The sequence below is a fragment of the Sinocyclocheilus anshuiensis genome, unplaced genomic scaffold, assembly GCF_001515605.1.
Source record: "Sinocyclocheilus anshuiensis isolate Anshui unplaced genomic scaffold, SAMN03320099.WGS_v1.1 scaffold480, whole genome shotgun sequence".
Lineage (NCBI taxonomy): Eukaryota > Metazoa > Chordata > Actinopteri > Cypriniformes > Cyprinidae > Sinocyclocheilus > Sinocyclocheilus anshuiensis.
Genome location: NW_015555743.1, coordinates 457,178 through 480,960, shown reverse-complemented (window position 1 = coordinate 480,960; position 23,783 = coordinate 457,178). Strand labels below are relative to the sequence as shown.

At 36.9% G+C, this 23,783-nt stretch overlaps 1 protein-coding gene across 1 annotated transcript in view; it reads left to right on the top strand.

Moving 5' to 3' along the window:
* Nucleotides 1-18,422, top strand: part of LOC107673342 (pituitary tumor-transforming gene 1 protein-interacting protein) — a 28,342-nt gene extending 9,920 nt beyond the window's left edge. Inside the window, exons 6-7 of the mRNA XM_016466889.1 lie at nucleotides 4,523-4,569; nucleotides 17,454-18,422. Of these exons, the coding sequence (XP_016322375.1) occupies nucleotides 4,523-4,569; nucleotides 17,454-17,503 (97 nt within the window). The 3' untranslated portion in view covers nucleotides 17,504-18,422. The remainder of the gene's footprint in view (nucleotides 1-4,522; nucleotides 4,570-17,453) is intronic.
* Nucleotides 18,423-23,783: the final 5,361 nt, after the last annotated feature.

Below are 23,783 nucleotides of genomic sequence, written 5' to 3'. Positions count from 1 at the left end.
CTGCTGAGACACTGATGCAATGCTACATTTCTCCAAACCTGATGAAGAAACAAACTCATCCTGATCTCGGATGAACTGAGGGTGGGCACATTTACAGCAAATATTAATTTTTGGGTGAACTATTCCTTTAATACTGCAAATACTGCAAAATGCATGCTGCCAGTTTTTCACAGTGAGGTTTGGCCGCATTCAATCCCGTCGTGTCACAGTTGAAGGTTTATTTCAAGCACCTGTTGATCTGAAGTGGATTCGGTCACGTAATGAGTGTGTGTGTGTGTGTGTGTGTGTGTGTGTGTGTGTGTGTGTCTCAGAGCTTTGTTGATTACGTGTGTTGTGTGTAAATAAGACTAGCAAGGTCACTTCTGTGTCACACACTCGAGGGGAAGCAGGAATCTCCTTTAAACTCGAGAGCTCAGATTAACCAAGATCAGATATCTCTGCAGGGTCTCGGTGGATTGTGTGCGATGCATCTGATGAACGAATATGTTTTTGTTCAGTATTTTCGTCTGTCACAACAGAGAACAGCCTGATGTGTTTCTTTAGTGCGTATCATGTTGAATAATTACTGCTAACACAGCAGCACAGTGCATTCTGGGAGTCGTTGCGCCACGTCCCTTTCTGGTGTCCTTGAAAATATATGGAGACAATATGTAGTAAATGGATATGTTTTTTGTTTAAGAATTGAAAGATTGACACAGAAACAGGATTGATTAGCAGGAGTTAGTTCTATGATAGTTTCGTAACACTTTACAGTAAGGTAAACATTAGTTAACGTGAACTAATACTTAAATATAATTTATTATAACTAGGGTTGCAAAAATTTGGAAAATTTCCAGTAAATTTTGGAAACTTTCCAGGATTTTTTGGAATATTCCAGGGATTTTTGGAAAGTTTCCAGAGATTTACCGGAAATTTTCCACCCCTTTGCAACACTAATTATAACATTTATTAATCTTAGTTAATTTACTAATACATTATTAAAATCAAAAGTAAAATATCTGTTAATATTATTAATTTGTTTTAGTCATTTTTGTGTGTTTTTGCCATCTTTATTGTGTCTATGTAGTATATTTTGAATTGGTGTTTTTTATATCTTTTCGGGTTTTATTTTAAGTTTAGTTAAAGTGAACATGAGCTAACAATGATAAATAGTTTTAAAACATTTATTAAACTTAGTTTAATTTTAAATCAAACATTATCTAATACATCTATCGTTTACAATCAGAAGTTGCATCAGTTAATATTATTAATATTAAAAACACATAATATTTCTCTTTTAATATTCTTTGCACTCAGAAATGTCATATTGTATAAGTAAAATGTGTTGTGATTGGTGTTTCATGTTGATTATTTGAATTGTACCTTTGAGTGTGATTTAAATATACACCATTCAAAAGTTTGGGGTCGGTAAAATTTAATAAAAAAATATTTGTATTCCTCAAGGATTTATTAAATTAATCAAAAGTGACATTTATAGACATTTATAATAAGATTTCTATTTCTAATAAATGCTGTTCTTTTGAACTTTCTATTCATCTGTGAATTCTGAAAAATAAAATGTATCGCAGTTTCCACAATGTTTTCAACATTGTTAATAATCAGAAATGTTTCTCAGCATATTAGAATGATTTCTGAAGATCATGTGACACTGAAGACTGGAGGAATGATGCTGAAAATACAGCTTTGATCACAGAAATAAATTACAGTTTAACAGATATTCACACAGAAAACAGCTGTTTTAAATTGTAATAATATTTCACAATATTTACTGTATTTTTGATTAAATAAAAGCAGCCTTGGTGAGCAGAAGAGGTTTATTTTAAAAACATTTAATGTTCTTGCTGACCCCAAACTTGTGAATGGTAGCGTAACTTTTGCCTTTTAATAAAGACCCTCAGTAGTGTTTTTAGTGTTATTCGTTGTTAATCTAAGCGTTTAGCGTTCCAGTTGAATGCAGAAATCTGATCTGTAACAGATACACGTGTAAAACACTAGCCGGTGGAGTCATTGTTGTGCTGCTTTGTTCAGGATTGTGGAAGCAGCAACAGATGGCTAACAGCTCCAGTGATTGTTCTCAGATCAGCTGCTCATAAAGCTCCGGCTGATTTATTTGGTATGAAGCGGCCGCAATTCGTCTGGAGGCTCGGCCCATCTTCGTTGTGTGCTGTAGAGAGGATGAATGATGCACGGCGAGTGATTGGTGTCGTTCAGCGCCGCTCGTATGTCACACACCCATAAAACACTGCTGCTTGTATTTATGACGAGTCTGTGAAGGAATGGACGGCCTTAAACAAAGACATGAACTCACTGTGAATCATTTACTGCTGCTCTTCAGGACTCTGCCGGTTTTCAGTTCAACAGTTTTGGTTACGGAAATTGAATCCAGATTATGAGTTTGATTTGCTCTTCTTGTACTAGTTTTACAGGCCTCAGGATTTATATTGGGCAAAATACAGTGGAATTCAGAGAAAAAATTCAGAATTGTGAAATTTAAAAAGCAAAACTTTAAGATAAAAGTCACAATTGCAAGATGTAAACGCAAAATTTTAAGAAAAAAGTCAGAATTGCAAGATATAAATACTAAATTTTAGGAAAAAGGTAAGAATTGTTTGAATTGCGGGATGTAAATGCATAACTATAAGAAAAAAGTCAGAATTGCGAGATGTAAACGCAAAATTATAAGAACACAATCATAATTGTGAGATTTAAACACAAAATTCTTAAAAAGTCAGAATTGCGAGATTTAAACGCAAAATTCTAAGAACAAAATCATAATTGCGAGATTTAAACACAAAATTCTTAAAAAGTCAGAATTGTGAGATTTAAACTCAAAATTCTAAGAGCAAAATCATAATTGCGAGATTTAAACACTAAATTCTTAAAAGTCAGAATTGCGAGATTTAAACACTAAATTCTTAAAAAAAGTCAGAATTGCGAGATTTAAACGCAAAATTCTAAGAACAAAATCATAATTGCGAGATTTAAACACTAAATTCTTAAAAAGTCAGAATTGTGAGATTTAAACTCAAAATTCTGAGCAAAATCATAATTGTGAGATTTAAACACAAAATTCTTAAAAAGTCAGAATTGCGAGATTTAAACTCAAAATTCTAAGAACAAAATCATAATTGCGAGATTTAAATGCAAAATTCTTAAAACAGTATGAATTGTGAGATGTAAACGTAAAAATCTAAGAACACAATCATAACTGTGAGATTTAAACACTAAATTCTTTAAAAAAAGTCAGAATTGCGAGATTTAAACGCAAAATTCTTTAAAAAGTATGAATTGTGAGATGTAAACGTAAAAATCTAAGAACACAATCAAAATTGCGAGATTTAAACTCAAAATTCTAAGAACAAAATCATAATTGCGAGATTTAAACACTAAATTCTTTAAAAAAGTAAGAATTGTGAGATGTAAACGTAAAAATCTAAGAACACAATCATAATTGTGAGATGTAAACGCAAAATTCTTAAAAAAAAAGTCAAAATTGCGAGATGTAAACGCAAAAATCAAAGAAAAAAGAATTGTGAGATGTAAACGTAAAAATCTAAGAACACAATCATAATTGCGAGATGTAAATGCAAAACTCTTTAAAAAAGTCAGAATTGCGAGATGTAAACGCAAAAATCTAAGAACACAATCATAATTGTGAGATTTAAACACAAAATTCTTTAAAAAAGTCAGAATTGTATCAGAATTGTGAGATGTAAATACAGAATTCTCAAGGCCCATCACACCAAGGACGATAACTATAAAGATAACAATATAGTTCTAAAAATCATTCTCAATATTAAAGAATAGCAGAGTCCACACCACAGCTATAATGATAAAGGCACAGAGAAACGATATCATTGGAATTATTTTCAAAACGATTTTTTTCCCAGCAGATGAACGATACAAACATTGACAGCCAATCAGAATCCATCCTGCTGTAACGAGCTGGAGAATTTAAAGCAGCAGACGAGCATGCGCTGAGAATAAACAGACGATATCGTACGCTGGTGTGGACGCTAATATCGTTATCTATATAGTTATCTATATAGTTTTCTTGGTGTGAACGGGGCTTAAGAACAAAATCATAATTGTGAGATGTAAATGCAAAACTCTTATAAAAAAAATAAAATAAAAAAAAAAGTCATTTCATGTCTCTTGATTTTCATGCTCTTAACAGGACAAAACACATAGTATTAAGTTATTTATTTTCTTTTTTATTTGTTGTTTTATGTTTTATTAATTTTTTTTTTTACTTTTATATTTTTCACTTGTTTTTCGCCACAAATGTCATAAACAAAATATAAACTATAATTATGAACAATCAATCAATTATTGTATTATTTTGTAATGGTGGCCTAACCTGTCCATGTTGACATCAGTCTAATGTAACTAGTTTCTTCCAAGTCTCTGCAAAAAATACAGCTCAAATGATGCAAATGACACAGAAATGTTGTATTTTGTTTCAAAAATCTGCATAGTCTGTGAAAAGCCGTCACTCATCTCTGGTTACTGTTTGTTGCAGGAGGGAGGAGAGGAAGGTGAAACATGATGAAATCCGCAAGAAGTACGGTGAGTAACGTCAATCCTACACTTCTGTCGTTAATATTCACAAGAGTTCGCTCACAGCTACTCATTATGACTATTTTCTGCATTTTACAAAAACAGTAGAGCCATGAAAATGTCAAATGGCATAAATAAAATTATGGAAATGATATAGTGACTAAAACCTGGTAAACAAATTTCACATTTTAGGTTATACAAATGCATCTATATATAGGGTTGGGAATCGAAAATCGATTTCAATTCCAGAATCGGATACTTCTTGTAAAATTAAAATTTCGATTACACCTGTCTAATCCTGTGTGCGATTTGGTTTTTCTTCATCTGTGAGGACCTGACAATAAAAGTTATTTGATTTGATTTGATTTGACCTAGCGGTCTGCCGTTGACCTAAAGAGAGCAGCTGTCATCTGTCATGAATGAAACCGCTTCACAGTCTTTTCAGCCAAACATTCAAGTTACAAACATTCAAATCACAGAAGTACTGGGACAAATGTTTATAGTTCAGATATAAACTGTGATGTGTACGGTAGCGATTAAAATAGAGTAAATCACCTTTTGAAAGTAATTGGACAGTTCAAAAAAAGATTTATCGATTACATTGTTACGCCAGTAGGTGGCGAAAAGGGGCTGTTAAAATGTATTTGTCTTTGAATCATACAAAAGATTTTTTTCAAGAACGCTGATTCATCCAGTAATGAAACAAGTACATCTTGAGTGAGTCATTGAATCATTCATTCATAAATTACATGCGATTTTGTTTAGTTGTCTAATGTTTTTTCTTCAGAATCGTGAGAGAACCACAACTTCCATTGAAAAAATAAAATAAAACTCAATTTATCCAGAATCATGCAGTTCTATTTTGTAGAGCCCGACCGATATATAGTTTTGCCGATATGAGCCTGTCGCCGATATATCGGTGTTGGCGAATATGCCGCCGATATGAACATTTTTTTACAGAACATATAATATCGGCCTTTTTTTACTCCCTAATATTGGTATCGGCCCCGAAAAACCCATATCGGTCGGGCTCTGCTATTTTACACACAAACAGCTCTTAAAGAGTCCAGTTTTTATGTAGCCTGTTGATTTTTTTCATGGTATTCAGCAGAAATTAAATGGTTTGCAAAAACAGACACAGGATAAATGTTTGATATACTTTTTTTAATCACATTGGAATCGGAATCGATAAAATTCAAACGATACCCAACCCTATCTATCTATCTATCTATGTATCTATCTATGTCTGTCTGTCTCTCTGTCTCTCTGTCTGTCTGTCTGTCAAAGAATACCGGCCAATATATCGATATCGGCCTTTTTTTACTCCCTAATATTGGTATCGGCCCCGAAAAACCCATATCGGTCGGGCTCTGCTATTTTACACACAAACAGCTCTTAAAGAGTCCAGTTTTTATGTAGTATGTATGAAGTGAAGTAGATCAAAACCTTTCATCAAAGTTGTCCTAAAACCAAAACAATACCCGTTCTTGTCTTAAAACGTATATACAATTGTAGAAATAAAATGTTGTTTTACAATGTAATTCATACAATGCCGTTCAAAAGTTTGGGGTCCGTAGAATTTTTTAATGTTTGTGAAAAAATTATCTTCTACTCTGCATTTATTTGATCAAAAATACAATAAAAATTGTGAAATGTTATTATAATTTAAAATAACTGTTTTCTGTGTGAATATCTGTTAAGCTGTAATTTATTTCTGTGATCAAAGCTGTATTTTCAGCATCATAACTCCAGTCTTCAGTGTCACATGATCTTCAGAAATCATTCTAATATGCTGATTTGCTGCTCAAGAAACATTTCTGATTATTATCAACGTTGAAAACAGTTGTGCTGCACAATATTTTTGTGGAAAAAGTGATACATTTTATTTTTCAAGATTCACAGTTGAATAGCAAGTTCAAAAGAACAGCATTTATTTGAAATATATATCTTTTGTAACATTATAAATGCCTTTACTGGCATTAATGTAATGCGTCACTGATGAATTAAATATTAATTTCTTTCAAAAAAAGAAAAAGAAAAATCTGACCTCGAACTTTTGAATGTTTTGTAGTGTTTATATATGGTCAGCAGACGTTGTGTACCATGTTTGTTCACTCACTGATGTATTTCCTGTTGAGGAATTAGCTGGAGATAATTGCACCAATAATTATGGTCGGGATTTAGACTGGTGCAACTACAAAGTGCTCAATTCTGCATCCACATCTTATTAGCTAATACATCTTCAGTTGTTACGTTTTGGCTGATTACAGGACATCATGTGGAGTTGTTGTAACGCAGGTCTTTATTGATCTGGTTCATTGTGTTGGGCTCAGTAATGCTGTATTCAGCAGATAACGTGTTCTTCAAACGCAGTCCGATACAGGAGCACTCAGCTTTCTGATCGACTCGTGCGCGTCCCAACACTGCCCGATCAATACTGATGTGGCTCCTCGGCAGAGGACGAGTGGAGATTACAAATGAGTTGTATGTGTAGAAATGCTTATGGAAGCTTGTTTCAACCACAGAATATAATATGAAAAAGGTAATTACGACTCCATTCAGATTTTTTCCCCCAGTGTTTTGATTGCGAGATGTAAATGCAAAACTAAGAAAAAGGTCAGAATTGCGAGATGGAAATGCAAAACTGAACGGAAAAAATCTGAATTGCTAGATACAAAACTAAGAAAAAAGTCAGAATTGCACAAAACTGTACGAAAAAGTGAGAATTGCGAGTTGTGAACGCAAAACTCGAAAAAAGTCAGAATTGTGAGATGTAAACTTAGAATTGAGTAAGTTGGAAATGCAAGATATGAAACTTGCAATTGAGAGAATTGAGATAAGTCGCGGTTACCTGTTTTATATTTTTATTCCATGACTGATAGAAGCTTCCATAAATACTAACGCTAACAGTTGCAGAAAAAACAAGTCAAAATTAAGTGAGTTTTTGCTTAGAACAAGCAAAATAATCTTATTTCAAACAGAAAACAAAAACTGTGTCCATCTGGTAAAGGCTAAGCAAGGTCTTAATTCACAAGTAATGAGTAAAATAATTATGCTTTCAACAATAGTAATTAGTACCTATTGTATTATTTTACTAATTACTTATGAATTAAGACCTTGCTTAGCCTTTACCAGATGCACACAGACACCAACCTGTCCTTCAGCTCATTATTAAAGATCAATTATCTGTGCAACGCAGAAAACGCCACATGCATATTTCATCAGATTGCATTTACTAAAATTTCAGTCCTTTTCTTAATTACTAAATTCAGAAAATACTAAACAGTTATCTGGTTTTAAGAAAATAACATTTTAAAGCGCAGATGCAAAAAAAAAAAAAAAGCACAAGGATTTGAGGAGAGAAATGCATTTCTTCAGAATTTCTTCTTTTTGGCTGCGCTTTTCCTAATAAAGCGCGTGCGTCCTCCAGCTCTAATAGGTGGAAAAGCGTCAGACGGGCTGCTTGACTCATGCTTGATTAACTCTGTGCTAATTAGCGCTGGTGGAGAGCTGAGAGGAGCTGTAATTTATGTGCTGGCAAAGCCCCGGAGGAATGAGGTGGAATGTAAATGCACTTGGCGCCTGTGATCGCAGCTCCTGCGGCGCGCGAGAGAAAGCCAGAGAAAGCCAGAGCGGGTCACTGGAGCCGTGGCGGAGGCCAGGAGGACGAACCCTCGCAGCTGCTGTGCAAAAACCCGCGGAAAACCACACGACCTTGAGACAAGCTGAAGGAAGTGTGGGTTCGTGCCACAGAAGAGCAATGAAAATGACCTGAAGAGAGCATTCGTCTTCCAACACACTGCTGCATTTATTTGGAAGTAATTTAAAACTACTTGGAAACAAATTTCTGTTCTATTATATTTAATTGACTTTGGCCAATTAGCTGCTAACTTTCTTTTTTGTTTAGACACTACCATTGTTTATTATTTTATTTTATTATTTAATTTGATTGGATTTTATTTAATTATTTTTATGTATTTTATTTATTATTTTTGTATTTTTTATTTTCTGTTTTTTTTATTTCTGTTTATTTTTTTAATTGAATTTTTATAGCTTATTTCTTTATATTTTATTAATTATGTAATATATTTTATTTATTATAGAAATTGATTAATTTTGATTTAATTGTTTATTTTATTACTTTTTATGTATTATTTTATTTTTATTATCTATTTTGTTTTTGTTTTTTTTTATTTGTATTTATGTGTAGTTTTTTTAATTTAATTTAATTTTAATTTTTTATTATTATTTTATTTTATTATTTAATTTGATTGGATTTTATTACTTAATTAATTATTTGTATGTATTTTATTTATTATTTTTATTAATTTTTTATTTTCTCTATTTATTTTTCTAAATTAAATTTTTATTTCATATTTATTTATATTCTATAAGTTATGTAATATATTTTATTTATTATAGAAATGGATTGAATTTGATTTACTTGTTTATTTTATTACTTTTTATTTATTTAATTTTTATGTATTTTGTTTTATTTATTTATTTTTATTTAATTTGTATTTATATGTATATGTTTTTTTATTTTATTTTATTTAATTTTTATTTCTTATTTTTATTTATTTTATTTTTATTTTATCTTATTGGCTAGCACACAGCCTGCAGATGCATTCGTGGGAGTGTCTGCGGCTGCAGTGCGTCTGTTTGACATTCTCGTGAGCCGGTCGCACTCGCCGGTGAAGAGGGTGTTGAAAGTAAAGAGAAGATCAAAGGATGTGAGCCTCTGCGAGAGCTTCATCCCTCTGTCTGATGACAAGACTCTCCTCATCTCACTCACTCCGGCCACTGGAGCTTCATCGTGTTTTCATTGCACGACTGCTCCTCATCCGCTCACGTTCAAGAGTGATCAAGTAACACAGAATCACTGCTGATGAACAAATGCTGAGCAGATCCATGCGACCCTCACATCCAGCTCTTACAGAAGATCCAGTCATGGATTTTATGAAGCAGTTTGTAGAAGATTTATGTTTTTGGATTTTATTCATATTCATATTCTCAGCACTTTATTTTTCTTTCTTTTTTTTTTTTGTAAAATCAAAGGTTTCTTGCACCAAAATAATCACAATTTTTTTCATGGTCATAATTTATTCATGACCATTTTTTCACCACGCTATAAAATATGATTTTGGAAATTTGTGTATAAAACAAAGATTTTTATAGCACATTTTAAAAGAAAACACTTCAGTTTCACGTTCATTTCAATGTGTTACTTTCCATTTTTTACTCCTTTATTACTACACTTATTTTTTCAGTAAAAAATAAAAAAAAGAGTAAAAAATGTGAAAAAATAGAAAACTAATTTTGCATAAATATTTTGAATATTTTGTGTAATGTGATTCAAAATGTATTTATTTGTACTTTATTCAATGGAAAAAATATTTAAATAAGGAAAGGACGTGTGGCGTCCCATACTTGAAATTTGTGATCTGCATTTAACCCATCCAAGTGCACACACACAGCAGTGAGTAGTGAACAATCACGCACACACTGTGAACACACACCCAGAGCAGTGGGCAGCCAATGCTGCGGAGCCCGGGGAGCAGTTGGGGGTTCGGTGCCTTGCTCAAGGGTCTCACCTCAGTCGTGGTATTGCGGGTGGAGAGAGCACTGGACATTCACTCCCGCCACCGACAATTCCTGCCCGACCTGAGACTCGAACTGGCGACCTTCGGGTTACAAGTCCAACTCTCTATCCATTAGGTCACGACTGCCCCCATGTGTATGCAACAGGCGGTATAAGAAATATAACTGATGTAAAAATACTTCTTTAACGGTTAAATAATATTTACTTATTTATTGCATCCCCTTATTGCATCCCCTCCTTGAACCACCACCTTAGCGTGGTGGAGGGGTTTGAGTGCCTGAATGATCTCAGGAGCTATGTTGCCTGGGGCTATATGCCCCTAGTAGGGTCACTCATGGCAAACAGATCCTGGGTGACAGACGAGACAAAGTGTGGTTCAAAAGTCCGTTGTGATGACGATTAAATCAAGGCTTTCGTTCACCCTGCCTGGTATGGGGTCACTGGGGCCCCACCCTGGAGCCAGGCCTGGGGGGCGGGGGACTCGCAAGCGAGCGCCTGGTGGCCAGATCTATGCCCACGGGGCCTGGCCGAAACCATGACGTGGAGCCGCTCTTCGGTGGGCTCACCACCTGCCGGAGAGGCTGTAGGGGGCCGGTGCATTGTGATTTGAGCAGTAATCGGGGCCGAGTGCCCGCCGACCCAAACCTAGGGTGGCCAACTCTGGTTTTTGGGATTTGGAATGTCACCTCACGGGCGGGAAGGAGCCTGAGCTGGTACAGGAGGTTGAGAGATACCGTCTAGATATAGTCGGGCTCACTTCCACGCTTGGGTTCTGGAACCACACTTCTTGACAAAGGGTGGACTCTCCACTATTCTGGCATTGCCCAGGGGTGAGAGGCGGCGGGCTGGTGTGGGCTTGTTAATAGCCCCCAGTTCAGCTGCCATGTGTTGGAGTCCACCCCGGTTTATGAAAGGGTCGTCTCCCTGCACCTTCGGGTCAGGGAACAGTCTCTCACTGTCGTTTGTGCTTATGCGCCTAACGGCAGTGCAGAGTACCTGGGCTTTTTAGAGTCCCTGGGGGGCGTGCTGGAAAGCCTTGATTTAATCGTCATCATATGGGACTTTTGAACCACACTTTGTCTCGTCTGTCACCCAGGATCTGTTTGCCATGAGTGACCCTACTAGGGGCATATAGCCCCAGGCAACATAGCTCCTGAGATCATTCAGGCACTCAAACCCCTCCACCACGCTAAGGTGGCGGTTCAAGGAGGGGATGCAATAAAAAAATAAATATTATTTAACTAAATGGATAGAGAGTTGGACTTGTAACCTGAAGGTCGCGGGTTCGAGTCTCAGGTCGGGCAGGAATTGTCGGTGGGGGGAGTGAATGTCCAGTGCTCTCTCCACCCTCAATACCACGACTGAGGTGAGACCCTTTAGCAAGGCACCGAACCCCCAACTGCTCCCCGGGCTCCGCAGCATTGGCTGCCCACATTCCCCCGGGTGTGTGTTGACGGTGTGTGCGTGTTTGTTCACTTCTCACTGCTGTGTGTGTGCACTTGGATGGGTTAAATGCAGATCACAAATTCCAAGTATGGGACACCATACTTGGCCACACATCACGTCCTTTCCTTTCCTTATTTAAATATTTTTTCCATTGAATAAAGTACAAATACATACATTTTGAATCACATTACACAAAATATTTAAAATATTTTTCTTTATGCAAAATTAGTTTTCTATTTTTTCACAGTTTTTACTCAGAAAAAAGAAGTGAAGTAATAGCACACTAAGTAAAAAATGGAAAGTAACACATTGAAATTAACGTGAAAGTGAAGTATTTTCTTTTAAATGTGCTATAATAATCTTTGTTTTTGACACAAATTTCCAAATCATATTTTATAGCATGGTGAAAAAATGGTCATGAAAAAAACTGTGATATTTTGGTGCAAGAAACCTTTGATTTTACAAAAAAAAAGAAAGAAAAATAAATTGCTGCGAATACGAATATGAATAAAATCCAAAAACATAAATCATCTACAAACTGCTTCATAAAATCCATAACTGGATCTTCTGTAAGAGCTGGATGTGAGGGTCGCATGGATCTGTTCAGCATTTGTTCGTCAGCAGTGATTCTGCGTTACTTGATCACTCTTGAACGTGAGCGGATGAGGAGCAGTCATGCAATGAAAACACGACTTTAACACCCACATGGGCAGCGACAGTGACACCTGGAGGGGTGTGATTGGGAGGAACAGCCTCCCTGATCAGAACCCGAGTGGTGAGTTGTTATTGGATTTCTGTGGTAGTCACGGTTTGTCCATAACGAACACCATGTTCAAGCATAAGGTTGTCCATCAGTGCATGTGGCACCAGGACACCCTAGGTCGGAGGTCGGTAATCAACTTTGTAGTCGTTTCTTCTGATCTTCGGCCATATGTCTTGGACATTTGGGTAAAGAGAGGGGCTGAGCTGTCAACTGATCACCACCTGGAGGTGAGTTGGATTTCGATGGTGGGGGAGAATGCTGGACAGACCTGGCAGGCCCAAATGCATAGTGTGGGTCTGTTGGGAACGTTTGGCAGAGGCCCCCGTCAGGGAGGTCTTCAACTCCCACCTCCGACAGAGCTTCAACCAGGTCCCGAGGGAGACTGGGGACATTGAGTCTGAATGGACTATGTTGAAATGACGGGTACCGGCAGGCCAAGCAGAACGCCGTGGCAAAAACTCGGGCCTGGGAGGAGTTCGGTGAGGCCATGGAGGAAGACTTTCGGTCGACCTCAAAGAGATTCTGGCAAACCGTCTGGCGGCTCAGAAGGGGGAAGCAGTGTTCTGCCAACACTGTTTACAGTCGAAGTGGTGCGTTGCTGATTTCAACTTGAGGATGTCGTCGGACGGTGGATAGAGTACTTTGAGGATCTCCTCAATCCCTCCAACACGCCTTCCGTAAAGGAAGCTGAGGCTGGGGACTCGGGGGGGGGGCTTGTCCAACACCCTGGCTAAAGTTGCTGAGGTAGTCAAAAAACGCCTCTGCGGCATGTGCGAGTTCGGGAATGGTGCCTCTGGACTGCCAGACCGGGGTGGTGCTCCCTCTTTTTAAGAAAGGGGACCAGAGGGTGTGTTCCAACTATAGGGGGATCACACTCTTCAGCCTCCCTGGGAATGTCTATGCCAGGGTACTGGAGAAAAGAATCCGACTGATAGTTGAACCTCAGATTCAGGAGAAGCAATGCGGTTTTCGCCCTGGCCGTGGAACACTGGACCAGCTCTATACCCTCACTAGGGTGTTGGAGGGTTCATGGGAGTTTGCCCAACCAGTCCATATGTGTTTTGTGGACCTGGAGAAGGCATTCGACCGTGTCCCTCGTGGCATCCTGTGAGAGGTACTTCGGGATTATGGGGTTCAGGGCTCGTTGCTACGGGCTGTTCGTTCCCTGTATGACCGGAGCAGGAGCTTGGTTCGCATTATATTTTTATGGACAGAATTTCTAGGCGCAGCCAGGGAGTGGAGGGTGTCTGCTTTGGTGGCTGCAAGATATCGTCTCTGCTTTTTGCGGATGATGTGGTCCTGTTGGCTTCACCCCCAACACGCCTGCCGTAAAGGAAGCTGAGGCTGGGGACTCGGGGGGGGGGCTTGTCCAACACCCTGGCTAAAGTTGCTGAGGTAGTCAAAAAACGCCTCTGCGGCATGTGCGAGTTCGGGAATGGTGCCTCTGGACTGCCAGACCGGGGTGGTGCTCCCTCTTTTTAAGAAAGGGGACCAGAGGGTGTGTTCCAACTATAGGGGGATCACACTCTTCAGCCTCCCTGGGAATGTCTATGCCAGGGTACTGGAGAAAAGAATCCGACTGATAGTTGAACCTCAGATTCAGGAGAAGCAATGCGGTTTTCGCCCTGGCCGTGGAACACTGGACCAGCTCTATACCCTCACTAGGGTGTTGGAGGGTTCATGGGAGTTTGCCCAACCAGTCCATATGTGTTTTGTGGACCTGGAGAAGGCATTCGACCGTGTCCCTCGTGGCATCCTGTGAGAGGTACTTCGGGATTATGGGGTTCAGGGCTCGTTGCTACGGGCTGTTCGTTCCCTGTATGACCGGAGCAGGAGCTTGGTTCGCATTATATTTTTATGGACAGAATTTCTAGGCGCAGCCAGGGAGTGGAGGGTGTCTGCTTTGGTGGCTGCAAGATATCGTCTCTGCTTTTTGCGGATGATGTGGTCCTGTTGGCTTCATCAAATCAAGACTTACAGCACTGGAGATGTTTGCAGCCAAGTGCGAAGCGGCAGAAATGAGAATCAGCACCTCCAAATCCGAAGCCATGGTTCTTAGTCGGAAAAAGGTGGATTGCCCCCTCCAGGTTGGGGCAAAAGGTGGATTGCCCCCTCCAATACTAGTAGTATACAAACCTACTAGTTTAAGTATCTCGGGGTCTTGTTTACGAGTGAGGGAAAAATGGAGCGGCAGGTTGACTGACGGATTGGTGCTGCGTCCGCAGTAATGCGGTCATTGTACCGGTCGGTTTTGGTGAAGAAGTAGCTGAGTCTCAAGGCGAAGCTCTCAATTTACCAGTCGATCTACGTTCCTACCCTCACCTATGGTTATGAACTCTGGATCATGACCGAAAGAATGAGATCGCGGATACAAGCGGCAGAAATGAGTTTCCTCAGCGGAGTGGCTGGGCGCACCCTTAGGGATAGGGTGAGGAGTTCAGTCACTCGGGAGGAGCTCGGAGTAGAGCCGCTGCTCCTCCGCATCGAGAGGAGCCAGTTGAGGTGGCTCGGGCACCTGTTTCGGATGCCTCCTGGACGCCTCCCTGGTGAGGTTTTCTGGGCATGTCCCACTGGGAAGAGTCCTCGGGGCAGACCCAGGACACGTTGGAGAGACTATGTATTCCAGCTGGCCTGGGAACGCCTTGGGGTTCCCCCAGAGGAGCTGGAGGAGGTTTGCGGGGAGAGGGAAGTCTGGGGGGCTCTGCTCAGACTACTGCCCCCGTGACCCGGCCTCAGAAAAGCGGAGGAAGTTGAGATGAGAGATGAGATATTTATTGCATTGGGTGCTTTATTGCCACAAAATTATATAAAAAAAAACAAACTTTTTTTTTTTTTTAATTCCATGGAAACAAAAACTGAATTGGAGATGTAAACTCAGAATTCAGAGAAAAAAAGTCATTAAAAAAGTTTATATCTCGCAATTCTCAGTTTATATCTTTCAATTCTGACTTTTTTCCTTAAAATTGTTAGAACAAAATTCAGAATTGTGAGAAAAAGTCGCATTTACTTTTTTTTTTCTATCCCGTGGCGGAAACAAACTTCTATAGTTTCCACATCCTGCTGCAAACTAAGTCATTTTTGTAAACTTTACTAATTGAGTCCAAAATAAAAGTCATTGTCTGAGCGTGTGGTGATGTTGTTCTGTTATGACTGATGGTTTCTGGGCCGCGTCCTTATTGGCTCTGTTGTCTCTGTGTGCTTGTGTGTCCTGTGGTGAAGTGTGTGTGTGTGACAGCATGATGGATAGAGGCCTCCGTTGTGTTTCTCTTGCTCTCAGCAGTCTGTACATCAGGGACCGGGCGTCTCTGACCTGCTGCTCACACACACACACACACACACACACACACACACACACGAGCGTCTGCCCTCTGAAGGACATCCTGTGTGAGATAACTGTCACAGCAACAGGGTTCAAAACCAACACCAAACTAGAAACTGACAATTAGCTGCTAACCTTTTTTGTCAAGACGCAATCAGTTTTGTGTTATTTTACTTCCATAACAGGTCTTCTTTCAGACTAGTGTATAGAAAACATCTAAAATACACATTTAAGTGTTTATCTGTTTGCGTCTGTAGATTCCAATTGTTATCTTTAAAGAGTTTTTCCTCTTACAAACACCAGAACTAAGTTTTATTCCTCTCTATATTCTGAAGGCTATTGTTGATGTATAATTCGCCTAAATTTATATAACATTTTATGTGAAAATGTGTTTGTTTTCTAATTGTTGACGGTATTTTCTGATTTATGGAGTGATATTTTGCATCCATAATATGTCTTCTTTTGGTTTAGTGGAAAGAAAACACCCAAAATACACGTATAAGTGTTTATTTTATGATATTTAATTAATATGTCTCTGTAGATTTCAGTTGCAATTCATATCTTTAAAGGCCGTTTTCTCAAAATGAATTTCAGCAGCAGCAAGTTTTTACAGAAGGGTTTGTTCATATATCATTTGTCTGATATTTTGCCTAATATACAGGTTAAAAACATTAAAAAAAATGGTCTTGTTGTACTGTGATTAATCAACATAAATATGTTGCTATCTATTAGTTACACTAATAGTGTCTTGCTTGAAGTTTTCAGATGCAAGTGACTGTGTTATGCAATTTAGATTAAATGCAGGTCAACTGTCGTCTTATTTTTTAAATAAAAATATTTCAATGCAGTTTCATGGCTGCTAAGAATGATTTCTGGCCGAAACTTCTCTCATATTCGCTGCAAAAACTGATTTTCTTTCCTAAGTATTTTTGTTTTGTTCTCCAGTATAAATATCTGAATCAAGATGCATGTACTTAACAAGTAAAATGACTTAAGATATTACGTTAATCCAAATATTGTTAAAACAAGCAAAAATATCTGCCAATGTGGCAAGAAAAATAATCTTGTTTAGCCTTTGAATTAATATTATATGTGACCCTGGAGCACAAAAGCAGTGTTAAGTCGCTGGGGTATATTTGAAGCAATAGCCAAAAATACATTGTATAGGTCAAAATTATACATTTTTCTTTTATGCCAAAAATCATTAGGATATTAAGTAAAGATCATGTTCCATGAAGATATTTTGTAAATGTCCTACTGTAAATATATCAAAACTTAATTTTTGATTAGTAATATGCATAGCTAAGAACTTAATTTGAACAACTTTAAAGATGATTTTCTCAATATTTAGATTTTTTTTGCACCCTCAGATTCCAGATTTTCAAATATTGTCCTATCCTAACAAACCATACATCAATGGAAAGATTATTTATTCAGCTTTCAGCTGGTGCATAAATCTCAATTTCAAAAAATTAACCCTTATGACTATGCTCCAGCGTCACATTTTTCTTACACCATTGGCAGATATTTTTGCTTGTTTTAAGCAAAAACGAACAAAATTTTGATTTTTTTTTTTTTCAGAAAACAAGACATAATATCTTAAGTCATTTTACTTGTCAAGAAAATGCATCCTGATTCAAGAACTTCTAGACGTTTATACTTGAAAACAAGACAAAAAGTGCAGTGTACGGCTGACAGAAAACGAGACGTGGATATGAATTCTGATTGTGGCACATTTAATATCTGCCGTCTTTTTGTTCCAGGTCTCATCCCAGACTCCGATCATCCGTACAGCAAGTTCGAGAACGAGTAAAAGCCACGGATTGGATCCCTTCACCACACGCTTTGCTCTGAGACGCGCCGGATCACTTTAGGTTAGATGGAGCTGATACGGAGATTACCTTCTCAGTCCTTCCATTGCTTAGAAATCTGTGTTAATAATAATAATCTTTTCTGTATTACTCAAACACAACAGCAGCACACTGCTAAAGAATAATTTTCATCCTCTGTATTTTTGTCTTGATTTCCAATACAAATATCTAAATATTAAGACATTCTTAAATCAAGATAGTAAAATTACATGAGATATAAAGTTAAAAATGCATCAACCTGAAGTGATTTTAACACATGAACAAATATCTTCCAGTGGGGTGAGAAAAATCAACTTCATTCAAAAGGTTTTTCTAATCTCATTAGCAGATATTTCTTTCTAGCTTAATGCATTAACTCACTACATTTTGATACATTTTTCAGAAAATAAGATCTGCAGTAAATGTGTCTTGATTTAAGAATGAGACAAAAATACTGACTTTTTTTGCACATTTGAATGCTTTAGAAGATGGAACTGGTCAAAATAGCTGTTCGAATGTGACTCTTTTGTTTCTTTGTGTTCTTATAGAGAGTTTGAGAACTAGTTTATGCAAAAATGTAAATTCTGTCATGATTTATTCACCCTCCTGTCACTCTTTTCTGCTCGACAACAGCTCATACCGAGCAGGACTTTCAAAATAAGAAGTGCTATATTTCTATCAAGCCTCTTTGTATTGAGCCATATGATACTTTCTTTGAGAAACAGACCTAGGTTTTATTCTCTGATAATCCACAAAGAGCCAAAAACATTGTGCAATAAATGCAAATGAGATTTTAGAGCTTCAGTGGCGGAGAAGATGATTAGTGACTTGATTGCAGTCTGTTTCTCACACGAAGCATCAAATGACTTCACAAATATAGCACATGCACCATATGGACTGCTGTTATGATGCATTCAGATAATGCATTTTATTTTACTTTATAAAATGCATCATATGGATTACTGTTATGATGCTTTTATGGATTCTTTGTCATTTTTGTCACTATGAACCGTTGTCGAAAAGACGTGCATGAAGATGCAAAGATTCTCCGTTGCGTCCCATGTAAAAAAACAACAACTTGTGCATTTGTAACGACATGAGGGTGAATAAAAGACAACTAAGTTGAGTTTTTCAGTGAATTATTGCACTTTCTGATTCAGTTGTGATTGCAAACTCAGCATCTTTTTTTTAAACGCTCTGGCTTCTGTGAATGATTTAGACGTTTGTATTTATACTGTGTTCTTATTAAAACATGTCCTAATAAAACAAGCTTCCACTTTTAAAGAGATCGCTGTGCTTTATCCCTGTGTGGACTCGTGATGGGTTTTTGATTTTGTGTCTTATTGTTAAAGATGCTGAACAGAACGAGACGAGCGCAGCAGATGCGTGCGAGATTTAAGTGAACATGAAATCAACACTCAGCATATTTGCTTTCTTAACACGCGTTTCTGCATAATTCATCAGTGCAAGTAAAACGTAGTGTTTCACTCTAAAATCAAATTACATTTATTAGATGTTTTTATTTGGCATAAAGCAACTGAAGCCTGTTGTAGGACCATTGAGATTTTTTTTTCATTATTATTGTGACAAATTTTCTGTAAATAAGTCGAGTAGCCTATAAATGGTTTCATTTAATACTCCACTGTGTATAAAAACACCGTATACCATGGTGGTACAGTGATGATATTAGATGGTGATACTGTGGTGTATCATATGCTTTTTTCTTCTTTTCCTGTATGAATTATATAATATCCAGAATAATTCTATTTTAAAAAGAAAAGAAAAAAAGTATGGCAGTACTATGTACTGGGTGAAATCAAATGAAACACACAACAATACCAATAAATTGTTTATTTTAGAGATTTCCTGTATGAATTATTAATTAAGTCATGTACGGAATATTTGGGTCCTTAAAAAGCCATTTAAAAACTGTACAAATGTCTCGAGGATGCCTGCTGGCTTTTATTATAAGGCGAGGCGGTGTTCTATAGATGACGGACAGCTCGTGCAGCCAATGAAAGACGCGATGTCCATTCGACGGCCAATGACTGACCCGCGGGGGCGGGGCTAATTCGACCGTTTTATCCGCACACTCTCGCCGAGCAAAAGGAGAATCCCATTGAAATGACATCCAGCAGCTTTCCAGAAGGAAACCGCGGCGTTTAGAGAAGTTTCCCTCCTCACATTATCACGGATTACAGCTCATTCTTCAGATATGTAGTCATTAGACGTCGGAAATGAGTATTTAATACAGAAGGACAGTGTTTCCACACAACCGCTATCTACGCGGCTCTGATCGCAAACTCCCTCAGCTTCTAATCGGACATGTGTGATTTAATGCCAGCGGCTCAACCGGCCGAAAAAATCGGCAAAATGAAGAAATTAAGAAGAACTTTGTCGGAGAGCTTCAGTCGTCTCGGTGAGTGTCAAAAAACACGGTAAAAACACGGTAAATACGCGCCGTTATTGTTCGCGCGCTCGTCAGTTCTGCAGCAAAGTTTGTTTTCACTGTAAACGATCGTTTAATAAATCAAAAGTCGAATATAAACATTAAAATGAGACTGAAACGGACTGAAAGTGTGAATGTGAAGTGCAGATGTTGCGCCGGAGCTCCTCACAAACCAGCCGGATATAGAATTCAGAATAGAATTGAGTAGAATATGTGTGTCGATAATGCAGCGATGGTCTTCTCTCCTGCATTAAATGAAAAGACAATAGACAATGTTTGTACAATGTATGTTTTTTTAAGGCTTTAGTAGCAGATGCTGAAGTGGTTTATGCATCTCAAAAACATGCTTAACACTTCACCCCAAAATCAAAATACATTATTTATTTATTTTTCATAAAGTAAAGCCTATGATGTACTGTAATTATATGTATAAATATCTTTATATTTCTATTTTTTGTATTTATTATATTATTTAAAATATTGTATTTTTTAATATTTAAAGATGTTTATCATGTATAAAATAAAATGTAAAAATATAAATTTTTATCACACACACGCGTGCACACACACGCACACACACGCGCACACACACACGCGCAACACTTGCACTAGCGTGCACGCACATACACACACTCGCACAAGTGCACACACACAAACATTCGCACAAGCACTCACACATACACTCGCTCAAACACATACACACACTCGCACAAACGCTCAAACACACACACTCGCACAAGCGTGCACACACACTCGCACAAGCGCTCAAACACTCGCACAAGCATGCACACACACACTCACACACGCGCGCACACACACACACGCGCACACACTCTCACACTCACAGACACACGCGCACACACACACACACACACATATATATATAACGAAAATACTTTTCATTTGTCATTGTTTGTAAACACTTTTTACTTAAAAAAAAAAAGTTTTTATAAAGCATTATATATACAGTGTATGTATGTGTGTGTGTGTATATATATATATATATAAATATGATTATATTATGCATTCTTTAAGAGATTTTATTTTAAATATTCAAAGATTTTATATACTAAATAAACAATATACAAAATAAAAATACATACATTGTATTTATTTTATATACATTTTTATTATTTAAAAAAATCTATCTATCTATCTATCTATCTATCTATCTATCTAATAAAACTATTCACCCTAAAAAGTTAAAATAAATAATTGTGTGAAGCCTATTATTATTATTATTATTATTATTAATAATAATAATTTTATTTATATTTTTCATTTAATATTTTTAGTTTTTTATTGTCATTTTAAAATATTTTCATTAGTATAAAATTGTCTTTTGAAAAATAATAATAAAAATTAATCAGGTTTCATAATCAACCTTTTTGACAGATATCTGTTATCCAGTGTAATAAAGCTGCTTCTGTAAGAAAATGCAAGGAAAAAAATCCAAATAGAAAGATGATGTGAGCTTCTGCTGCAACAGTGTGTGAAAAGACCGTAAACATAATGCAGCATTTTTCATCTTTTCAAGCTGAAATGTTTCAACTCTTCATGAGAATTTGGAAAAGCAATGATGCATCAAGCTGATCCGTAAATGTTGGTTTAGTCTTCTGTCATCAGATGTTTCTCCTTCGAGATGTCTCACAGTTCAGTATGAGCTCAGATAGAGAGCAAATGATTTGAGTAATGCTGTCAATACAGTGTTATGGCTTGTCACCAGTTAAGTAGAGACGGTTGAGCACTAGTTAGGGAACTGAGCTGGTGTTGTGAAGGCTCTTCTGTCGCAGCGGTGGTTAAAGATGCTGCCTAAGGGCCTTTCTTTCTCTCCTGAAGTTGCTGACTTCATCAGCGTCCATCCGTTTTGTCAGAGCAGCAGCGATGGCCTGATGACTGTGAATTCATACAGGCTCCCTTCCAAAATCTAGTTTATTATGCTGCATGCATCATGCAGAGAGAAGACAATGCCAGCTCTAGAAAAATATATGCAAGATTTGAATGAACTTGGACTAAAAATGGACTATTTTACCCACTATTTGTGCACAGTGTTACTCTGCATGTTAGACTATAGACTGAAGCCTATAATGTACTGTATACATACTAAAGTTGAAATAATGAATTTGTTTTTAAAATATTTTAATAACAATTTTTATATATTACATATAATATTTTATTGCATTATATATGGAGCTCAAAAGCAGTCTTAAGTCGCTGGGGTATATTTGTAGCAATAGCCAACAATACATTGTATGGGTCAAATTTATCAATTTTTATTTTATGCCAAAAATCATTAGGATATTAAGTAAAGATCATGTTCCATGAAGATATTTTGTAAATTTCCTACCGTAAATTATATTATTATTATTATTATTATTATAAATATTTAAATATTGTTTGTAAATATTAGTTCAAAACACTTTTATATATTATATGCAAAATATAAAAAAAATATTTGTATGAAATTGGGCTTAATTTCTAATGCAAAATATAATTTCTTTTATTTGTTTTTGCCCAGTACTTTGTTCACAGTGTTTATATGCATATTACAGTATGACACAAAATGCTGCATGTCATGAGCATGTATGAATGGATTGTGAGTCGAGTCTCACGTTCACTTCATCAGGAGCTCTGCACGTGTGACACAGTCGTAGGCAGCATATATTATGCAGAGCGTTCCAAATCATCCAGTCTATGTAGGCGTCAGTCAGCAGTGCAGTGCACTAGTTCTGCTGTGTTGTCTGGAGTGGATCCTGGCATCTGTGTGTTTGAAGTTGTGATGTTTTCTCATTTTGCATCAGGCTACAGTGGGCTGTTTTTAGACGCCCTTCCGAAAGCTCTTCTTTTGAATGTGTGCGAGGGATATTTTGAGCTCAGACTGTGTTTTCTCTGTTTGCTCAGTAAGACGCTTTCATGCTGATGCTGCAGAACGTCACACAGGTGTCACAGAATTCAATCAGAACCCGTTACTCGTCTTCTCTCGAGTGAAATCTGTAATATATCTGCCGTTTCTGTCTGGTTTCCTCAGAGGAGGGAGCAATTTAATGGCTCGTCGCCTTGAAACAACAACAGTGACATGAATATATCATATTGTGAGGAACACGAAAGAAAGACGCTCCGCAGCGGCGCTCGTTTAACACTCAGACTCCTTTCTGCTTTTGTTAAACTATGAAAGAAGTTTATTAAGCAGACAAATGAAGGAGATCTGTGTCTATTATCCTGTGCCATCTGAACACATTATTAAAGGACATTTCTGGGTTTGAGTTGAGTTTTGTGGCATAAGGTTGATTACCACAATATATTTTTGTACAGGTATAAAAAGCAGAAATGTGAAGCTGGTATTATCAAAATAATTACATTAATTATTCCGTATGTTTAAATGTTTATTATGATAGTGTCTTGCCCAATAGACTTTAGATACCAAATAGATATTTTATAAAAAAATATATATAAAAAAAATTTTTTAATATTATTTTTTTAATAATATATTTTTTAAAAGACTTTTACATAACAAAAAAAAATTATAATAATAAAAATATTTATAAAAAAAAGTAATGTGTCTTGCCCCATAGATATTAAGAGTCCAAATTATTTTCTGTGGTAATGAACAACATATCACCAACACTTTTGCATAAAAAAATACAAATATTAAAAATACTAACAATATATTATAAAATAATTTTTATTTTTTAAAATAAAATTATTATATATTTAAAAAAATGTAGTATTATTGAGTGTTTATCGCTGTGCAGTCTCTTGCGCTATAGACTTTAGAGTCCAGAATTCTTTCTGTG